The 10114-nt window shown below is 35.5% G+C and overlaps 1 protein-coding gene across 1 annotated transcript; it reads left to right on the top strand.

The window, feature by feature from the left end:
• Window positions 1-287: 287 nt before the first annotated feature.
• On the top strand, window positions 288-10053 carry LOC132714200 (trafficking protein particle complex subunit 13-like; the record flags this gene model as incomplete). The annotated part of the gene is made up of 4 exons (XM_060696991.1): window positions 288-441; window positions 8359-8560; window positions 9276-9376; window positions 9900-10053. Coding segments are annotated over exons 1-4 (531 nt in total), but the record flags the coding sequence as incomplete, so codon positions are not given.
• Window positions 10054-10114: the final 61 nt, after the last annotated feature.

Here is a 10114-nt window from a genome sequence, read left to right as displayed (position 1 = left end):
TGATCTTATGATAGAAGATGTTTGCACATTAAAAGAATTCTCAGTTCTTTCTAACCCTTGATCTGTTGAGAAGGAAATGGATTAGCCTTTGCCACGAGTATTGAGCCGGGTCAGTCTGAACATCCTTTTGAGTCTGATCAGGTTATATACTAAATTTTTATATTTTTGCATTGAAATCCCTTAGAATTTGAATGGACTTTAACAAACTCAAAGCAGGGCAAATCCATTACCCAAATACGGCATATTAATGGTTATCCAATGACTTGCTGAAATTAATGAGTATAGAAATATTTTTATATGTTTTCTTCAGTCAGATGACGTTTACCTTGAGGTTCAGATACAAAACATTACTCCTGGACCAGTCTACATGGAACATGTCAGACTGGACCCTTCAAATCTGTACAAATCTGAGGAACTGAATTCATTGGAGAAGAAACAAGGGTAAGTTGAATACTAATGAACCAGTCTGGAAGTTACTCAGACTGGATTTGTAAAGTTTGTGTCTGCCTTTGGACTAAATTCTTTTGGTGAGGTGAATATTTGAACCAGTCTGTGGCAGACTTGTAAGACTGGATTTGTTCAATCTGTAATGTTAGAATGGATATAATCTGGTAATGTTACATGGTGTATAATCTGGTAATGTTACATGGTGTATAATCTGGTAATGTTACATGGTGTATAATCTGGTTATGTTACATAGTGTATAATCTGGTTATGTTACATAGTGTATAATCTGGTAATGTTATAATGGGTTATGATCTGGAAATGATAGATTGGCGTATATTCTGGTTATGTTACATGGCGTATAATCTGGTTATGTTACATAGTGTATAATCTGGTAATGTTATAATGGGTTATAATCTGGTAATTTTACATAAAATATAACCTGATAATGTTACATGGGATGTAATCTGGTAATGTTACAGTCATTATAATCTTGTAATGTTACATTAGATACAATCTGGTAATGTTAATTAGATATAATCTGGTAATGTCATTAGATATAATCTGGTAATGTTACATTAGATACAATCTGGTAATGTTACATTAGATACAATCTGGTAATGTTACATTAGATATAATCTGGTAATGTTACATTGAATATAATCCAGTAATATATACATTCAGTAAAATCAGGCAATGTAGGCAGTGTTTATTCACACCAATACAATATTTTATGAACACTTCTGGTCACAGATTGCCTGTGGGATTTTCTTGAGGCAAATATAATAAACACATGGTGAATAAGACAAATAAAAACAATGATCTAAGACTTAAAAATGTGTTTATACCAGTCTTATAAAAATATTTGTCTTTTTTATCTGTGTATGAAAAATTGTCCATTGAGATTTCAGAGAAAATAAAGGTTTTCTATTGTTTGCTTGGTTGTCAGTTCGTTGTATATGTAAAACTGAATAACACTTAGTTCACTATACTTTATTGAAGACTCCAGCACCTATGGAATATATATAACACAACATTAAACAAAGGTTACAACAGTGATACAATACTTAACAGATTCCCCTGTCTTTCTAAAACAATAAAAGATACAATAGTACAAAGGAACAAAAGGATATAATAAAAAGCTATTTAAGTAAAATGAAAAGAAAATATTTCAGAGCAAACAGTTATTTGTAAAACAATAGAAATGAAATAAATGTCAAATGAACAACACATTATTTCACAGGTGATTAAGTCAGTTCACAAATCAGTATAATAGAAATGTTACTTAATTAACTAAAACAAACTGTAATTAAACAATAATTTGTCTGCAAAAACAAACAAGTTCTCATGTATTCAAACTTCAAATATCACTGAAGTAAATGTTCACATATAATTCCATAATCATCTTATAACACAACTCCAGTTTTCAAGATGTCAATCAAACGGTGGAAGTCGGCTCCAGTCTTGGTCAAGCAATCTGCAATCTGACTGCTGGTGTGGACCCAGGTCACGGTAATGTCACCCGTGCAGACACTCTCCTTGATGCTTGCCAAGTCCATACGGAGACGTTTCTCAGAAAGAAGTTTTGTTGAGTGAATGTTCTGACATAGGGATTTGTTATCAGTAAAACATTTAATGGGAATGTCTTTTACTCTGAACATTTCTTGAAGCATACTTCTAACAAAATAACATGCATCAAGTCCCTCTACCAGTGATAGGGCTTCAGCTGCAAGTGTACTCTTCACAACTCGCTTTATCTTCTTTGCACTCCAAGCTATTGGACATAACTTCCCATTCTTCCCTTTTAAGAAGATAAGATAACCTCCAGCGCTAGAAAATCTATCTGAAAGGTTGGCATAGGAGGCATCTGTGTAGAGTATAAGTTCAAAGTCCTCAATGCTCCCTAAACTTGAAAACACAATCTTGTACTGATTGCACAAGGCTTTTCTTACCACTTTGTTGATTTTTGACCGGAGTTTGGGATCACCCAAATCACAATACGTTGCTAGATCTAGGACAACAAACGAAAGATCTGGTCTACTCTGTGTGGCTATCCAGTGAAGCTGACCAACAATTTCTGGATAGATGTTGTTCTTGACATCATTGGGATTGATATCACGGTCAACTTGCTTTATTTCTTCTGTGTAATCCTTTTGGCTCAGGTATATCTGTCCATCAGTTTGCTCAATGTCAAGTCCAATATACCGAAAACTGCAGTCTAACTCTTTTCCACAATGAAACTTCATCCGTAGTGGAAGAATTACATCTTGCTTGAACCTGTCACTACCAGCCCATAGGAAGTCATCTACATGCATCAAGAACAGTCCATCAAGTTTATCGCTTTGATGCCAGTAGAAGAGAGCTGGGTCTAACTTTGATTCTTCACAATGTAAGAGTTGGAGCTCTTTCTTCACACTGAGAAACCAGTTTCTCGATGCATCTACAAGCCCATTAAACACTTGTTCAGCTTCCACACAACAGAAGTATCTGATTCACATTCTTTTGGAGGTTGAACATAAATAACTCTGTCTATGACCTGACCTTGTAAAAAGGCCGCTTTGATATCAATTGAGTGTATGTCATTGCCTAGTGTAGCTGAAGCTGCAAGGAACAATCTAAGGCTCTCCTTGTGAACAGTCGGGGAGTCAGACTGCACAGGTGTTTCCTCTTCAAATCCATGAACAACCAATCTTGCTTTCACTGTGCGTTCATCTCCTGATTCCTTCTCAGTAATCACCCATCTAGTGGACATTAATTTTTGTCCACAATATGGAACCCTTTCAAAAACATTGAACTGTTGCCAATTGTCTAGTTCTTTTTTCATGGCACATAGCACTTCATCTTCACTGTGTCTAGCACTTGGAACAAAGACTGAATGCACTTCTTTAGTATTTTCACTTAAATGCCAGTTTTGAACATCTTTCTTAAAGTCTATACCAGATGGTGAATCCTTGTTTTCTTCCTGTACATTCAAGTATGCCCAATTCTTCCCAGTTGCTTTTCCACCACGACTGAGCACTTTGGCTTTTACCCACCTAGGATCACCAGGCAATTGGAATTCTATTTTGTCACCTACATTTGGAATTCTCTTCTTTTGTTGTATGATGTCATGTCTTTCTTCAACTGGCAAATTTGGTTCAACTGGGACTATGTCCTCATTATTTGGTTGTTGACTCTCATCTTGATCTACCTGCAAGTCTATGTCCTCATTTCTGGGTTGTTGTCTATCATCTTCTTCTGCCAGCAAATCTTGCGTATTTTCGTCATCATTATTAAGACTGTTATATTGCTTCTCATTTTGTTGTTGAGGCTTACCATTTTCATTTTGTGATTCTTGATTCATTTCAACTTGACCCTCTAATCCACATCTTATTAAACGACAAGGATGTACTCTGACATATACACTTCCATGTCGAACGAAGACAACTTTGCCATCCTGACCTATAACTGTTCCTGGCCCCTTCCATTTGTTGTCATCATCACGCTTGTAGTACACCCGGTCTCCATGCTGATAGCATTCTCCAGATGCCCTGATTTTGTGCCTCAGTGCCCTTCGGATTCTCTCAGAGGATTCGGCTTGAATGAATGCACGTCTTCCTGAGTGAAGTGCATTTAAATGTTCGGCAAACTTTCGGCTAATGGTAGTATTCTCAAGTGCTGGTGGCTTATTTGTAAGAACTGAAGGCAAATTTGGATTAGCACCAAAGACAAGTTGATATGGACTCCAACCATACACCATTGACAGACTATTCTTTGCATTCACAGCCCACAACAAGGCAATTTCCAAGTTCAAGTTAGGTTGATCTTCTAGAATCTTTTCTACACAGTTATCAACAACAGCATGATTTCTTTCACATATTCCATTCTGCCATGGACTGTACGCAGCTGTGTTCAAGACTTCAATGTTCACGTTTTCACACATGTCTCGAAAGATTTCATTAGCAAACTCACCACCATTGTCTGCTAGGAATTTCTTTGGTGGACCCATACCACTGCCAATCCACAATTTCATGATTTTCTCTGTGATAACCTCTGGTGTCTTCTTCCTTATAACAGCTGCAAGACTGAATCTTGTTGCTATATCAATGAGATGCAGAAAATATACATTAGGCTTCCATTCTTTCAAGTCAACTGCAACTACTTCATTAAATTCTGTTGCTAGTGGAAGGGAGACAACTGGTCGTGCTGGAGTCTTCTTGTACTGTTTACACAACTCACAATTCTCACTCACTTTATCAACATATGCCATATGTTCATCTGTATACACCCCAGCATCCTGCAAAAGGGATTTCAAACGCTTTGCTGAAGGATGCGCAAACTGTTTGTGTAACTTGCGTATGACATCACTCAACTCTGTTTCCTTTGAAGCTACTAACGCTAACTTTGTCTCTTCAACACTCACATTAATCTGATTTATAGGCACACAGTAGTGACCAGAAGATGTACTCTGAAGCTGTACATCGTTTCCAAATATAGAAGCACAGTCATTTTCAAGGTCAAGTTTTACTTTGGCTTTCTTCATAGAGTCTTTACTGAGTAGCAGAGGAATATCACTACTTACAACATCAGTCTGTATTTCACATTCTGTACCAGCAATGACACAGGGAAACTTGACAATTTTCTTAGATTGAAGAACTGTCCCACCACCAAATTTAAACTTTGTTTCACTCGGCATTTCAAGTACTTTTTCCCGGACAGAAGGATCAAGTGAGTCTAGGTAACAGTTCATCCAAGCTTCACCAGCAACAGTTGCTGTACAAGCACTATCCAGAACAGCTGAGTTTGACGCTTCAGCAAGAAGAATAAGTGCCTCTTGTTGCCTGTTCCCAGTGAACAACACTGCATTTTCAACACTACTCTTTGACAAGTTTTCATAAGAATGAGGGCATTGTTTTACCAAATGCCTAATGGAGTCGCAGCTTAGGCATCGAAGTGGCTGACCATCTGGTCCATTTGGATTTACAGGCTTGCTTGTGTTAGATCCTCTTACTTTGTCTCCATAGCTGTTTCTGCCCCATGTGTCATCTGATCTGTAGTTTGTGAATCCCCTGCCACTAGAATAACCACGTCCACGAATATTGCCACGATTTCTGTATCCAAAGTTTTTCCCACCTCGATTCCTGGTGTAGTTTGCCTCTTCTGTAGAGATACATGCAGACTCCACTTTGATTCCTGAGACACTGTCCATCTCATGGCCTGACGCAGCTTGATTCCCAAAAAACTTTTTGAGAGAAGTTGACATCTGTTTGAATAAGTCATCAACACTAGCATAGTTTACACCTGTCAACACAAGTTGTCTGTCCTTCATTTCTAGCTCAGAACACTCAAGAAGTTTGAACGCTAACACAGGCTGAGGCAGTTCCATGTGAAATTTCTTAGTCTTATTGTAAAGTTTCTCAAATTCAGTCACATAATCTTCCATTGATGACACTTTACTTCGTCGGAAACGATCAAATTCAGTGTACGCTTCATATGCTTCACTTAGTTCATCTTTTTTGAAGATTTTGTCCATGAATGCAATGAGTTTGCCTACACCATCATCTGCATTCAACACATCAACTGTCAGTTCACTAAACACTTTGTCCCTGATAGAGTTTTGCCCTTCTTCGGGCAATGATAACGCTATAGCTATTCCCCTCTTTTTAGCTTCAAGGTCAGTCAGCACTTCCCACGCTTTCACTTCATCAACCCATCGACTGTAAGGTTTATTCGCTGTGAATACTGGAGGAACTTTGTAACTAACAGACGCCATTTTTTTTTTTTTTTTTTTTTTTTGTTTTTTTGACACTGAGTTCAATACACTAAAATACGCTAGTCACTACGCTAATAATAATAATTAGTTACCGCACACTTCAACACACACTACACTTGTCATAAGATATATCACTGTCACATTAGTCACTGGGTGGATTAATACAGGATCTTCATAGATGCTGTTTCAAGTGCACGCTCTGCTTCCATGTAAAACTGAATAACACTTAGAGTTCACTATACTTTATTGAAGACTCCAGCACCTATGGAATATATATAACACAACATTAAACAAAGGTTACAACAGTGATACAATACTTAACAGTATATAAAAGAAATATTGTTGGGTATCAGAAATCTCGGTATAATGATAGTTCTGATAGTGCAGTCATCATTTTATAATATTTCAGGGCAGAAAAATAAACTGTATGAAAGAATTTCTTTCTTTTAAAGGCCCAGTAAGCTCAAGAAATGCCTTTATTTTCATTTTTTAAAGGCTTTAATTTTTTGTGTGATATATAGTTTCCAAAATCAATCCTCATTGCCCATTAACTTAAATTATGTTTTGCTTCTGTTGCTTTTTAGCAATTAGTGAAGTTATATACATTGAGGTTTAGTATTTTGTATGGCAGTCAAAATACTCTTCTTTGTTTACATTTTGCTACTTTAATGACAAATAGTTCCATAATCAGCACTACTTTCTTCAGATGACAAATACCTTTAAATGCTCCAATACCATTATAAACTTTATAAAACTTATGTTTACTTTCTTTAAAAACAGGAAAAAATAAATTGTTTATGAGGCGTAATTGTGTCTTTAAAGGGATCAAAATTTAGATTTAATTCCATATATAAATAACTATAAAATATAAATAAGTCTATGCATCTCGAGCAGATGAGGTGGTTTTGATCCCAGGTGTTGCTTTTTAAGTTTGTAATTTACATTTGAGGTTAACCAAAATCAACTTTCCTGTTTGGCACAATATGACCTAAATTGTGTTTGTCCCACGAAAATCAAACCATCATTGAAGTCTGTTGATATTATTATAAGTTTGCTCTTACCTCCTAAAAGTCTGTTATTAATTTGATGGCTTTTTTTTTATAGTTTCTGTAAAATTATTTATCTGATATGACCATTTTGCACCTAAAATCAATTTGTCTAACATAAACAAACAACAGCCTGTAAATTAAATACTGCCCTCATAATAAACCTTGAAATGTTGCACTGGATTCACTGTTATTAACATTTCTAATCATAGTTTGTAATTAGTGAGAAAATGGAAACGGATGTATGTATGATGTCACCATATAGCAACAACAATGTGCATGCGAAGACATGCAATTTGATTTATGGATTTCGCTAACAGGATGTTGTGTAAAGTTTACAAATTAGATTTCTATCATTAATGTGCAATTTCCTTACAATACAGTGCAAGCAATCAGTGCAGGTAAAAAAGTTATATGGCATAAGTGCAAGTAATCAGTGATAAAAAAACATTCAAGATATCAGTGCAAGTAGTTGTCACAAGTAGTTAGTTTAAGTAATCAGTGCTAGTAAACTAGTCAAGGTGTCAGTGCAAGCAGTTAGTGTAAGTAGTAAGTCTAAGTAGTTAGTGCTGTGTCTGTGCAAGCAGTTAGTGTAATACATTAATGCACAAGCAATCAGTTCAAAAGCAAGCTGTGCTGATAATTAGTGCAAGCAAGCAATCAATGAAAACAATAAGGACAAGTAATCAGTACAAGCAATTAGTGCAGTACCACTGTGACTAAAGTGCATTCTGTGCTACTATTTATCAGACATGAAATCTGCCTCTAATGATTTTCATTTAATTTAACTGAAAATGTCTTGGACCAGAACAGGTCAAGTCAATGACTCAAAATTAGACAATAAGCTCACCGGTATACATTGTTTATTTAGAGCCACAAATATCATTTTGTAAGATGTAAAAAAACAGTTTGTTCCATCTCTGACAGTCATCGAATTTAGAACTGGCCTGGTGGCCCATGGCCGGTGTAAATTAGTTCGGGTCTGTGTAAATTTTAAGTAAAATTTAGTTAAATATATAATAGAATAAATTCAAAAATAGAATTTGGGCAAGGAAATTCAAAATCTTAAATTCATTGACTGTCTGAATAATCTTTTTAATTTTGCTGTTTTTACAGACCAGGCAATGTATTTGGAAAAGTTGACTATTTAAACCCTATGGACACACGGCAGTATTTGTATTGTCTGGCACCCAAACCAGAGATGTATCAAGAGAATAAGGTGCTAAAAGGGGTCACCAACATTGGTAAATTAGACATTGTGTGGAAAACGAACCTGGGAGAGAAAGGGAGATTACAAACTAGTCAGCTTCTTAGAGTGGTTAGTAGGATTTACTTCCCTTAGATATTCTGTGAATACTAACAACTACATTGTATTTGTTATTGCATTGGTAAATTTGCTGGTTGCAGAATGGATTTGAATAAGTAAAATATTGTCAGAATTCACAATATTTCCACAGAAAACTTCATCTGTTCTCTTTTATACTTGTATGCATTTTTTCTCACAGTTTTAGCAACATTTAGTTTTTTTAAATGTTTAATGTCTATTTGTTTCTAATCTATGAAACTCCAGTCCAGGTCCATTGGTTTAAAAAAATAGAAAGCCAAATGTTTTACTATATAGAAATAATACTTTTTAAGCTGAACTTTTTAAATTATGCAATGATTTGATACTTTGTTGTTGGGTAACAGAAATATTGGATTAATGTTAGTTCTGATAGTGCATCGTACTGCAGTACATGTACATATCATGTATATCATGTTAATATATATCATGTTAACTATTCATACTTATTTCAGGCCCCGGAGTATGGGAATATTATGTTAACTATTGTAACTTATTTCAGGCCCGGGGGTTATTGGAATACCATGTTTACTATTGTAACTTATTTCAGGCCCCGGGGTATTGGAATATCATCTAAACTATTGTAACTTATTTCAGGCCCCGGGGTATCGGGATATCATCTTAACTATTGTAACTTATTTCAGGCCCCGGGGTATTGGAATATCATATTAACTTTTATAACTTATTTCAGGCCCCGGGGTATGGGGATATCAGAGTGACAGTAGAGAAGATGCCTGATAGTGTTCCATTGGAGAAAACATTTGATGTAACTCTTAGAATAACAAACTGCTGGTAATTTATGTTCTAATTAAAGCACATGCCTCCAGGTTCATGCTTATTTGAATGAAAATTTTGAAAATGTGTTTAAAAGCAAAGTATTGTGAAGTGAACAAAGGAATTAATCTACACATTGAAAATGGCACTTAAAATCCATGTAAATTACAAAAAAAAAAAAAACATGTCAAAATATGCAAAAATACCTCTGTGTTAGTAATGCAGTAGAAGAGTAGAAATATGGAGATACACACTACAAAGTTGCAAATTATAATACCTTCATAATTTATATATTTTTCATTATTTTGCATTGAAATACATTGACAAATATACAGGTTTGTGGAGCATCCATTGCCTTATAGCCATATGTCTTGTCTTACATAATCTTTGTACATTAAAATGAACAGTTATTGTTAGCACTGTCTCCAGGTACAATTATTAAGCATAGAAAAAACAACGTAAGATTGCAATTTCCTAATAATTTTGTATGTTTTCCTTCATATATACACAATCATATAAAACTTGAAACTGCAAATTTCAGTGAAAGAGATATGGAACTAACAATGGTGTTACAGAATGACTTGAACTCGGGTCTCATGTGGTGTGGCCTCTCTGGCCAGAAACTTGGCACCCTGCCACAGAATGAACACATGGATCTGTCTCTAAACCTTCTCACCACGGTCCCTGGATTACAGGTAACTACATTATGGGTTATACAGGGTGGTTTTCAAACTTCATTTCATGGTGCAGGATATA

Source organism: Ruditapes philippinarum, unplaced genomic scaffold (assembly GCF_026571515.1).
Source record: "Ruditapes philippinarum isolate M1 unplaced genomic scaffold, ASM2657151v2 ctg28323_1_1_1_1, whole genome shotgun sequence".
Taxonomy (NCBI): domain Eukaryota; kingdom Metazoa; phylum Mollusca; class Bivalvia; order Venerida; family Veneridae; genus Ruditapes; species Ruditapes philippinarum.
The sequence above is the reverse complement of the archived record's forward strand: the minus strand, read 5'-3'. Positions and strand labels throughout refer to the sequence as shown.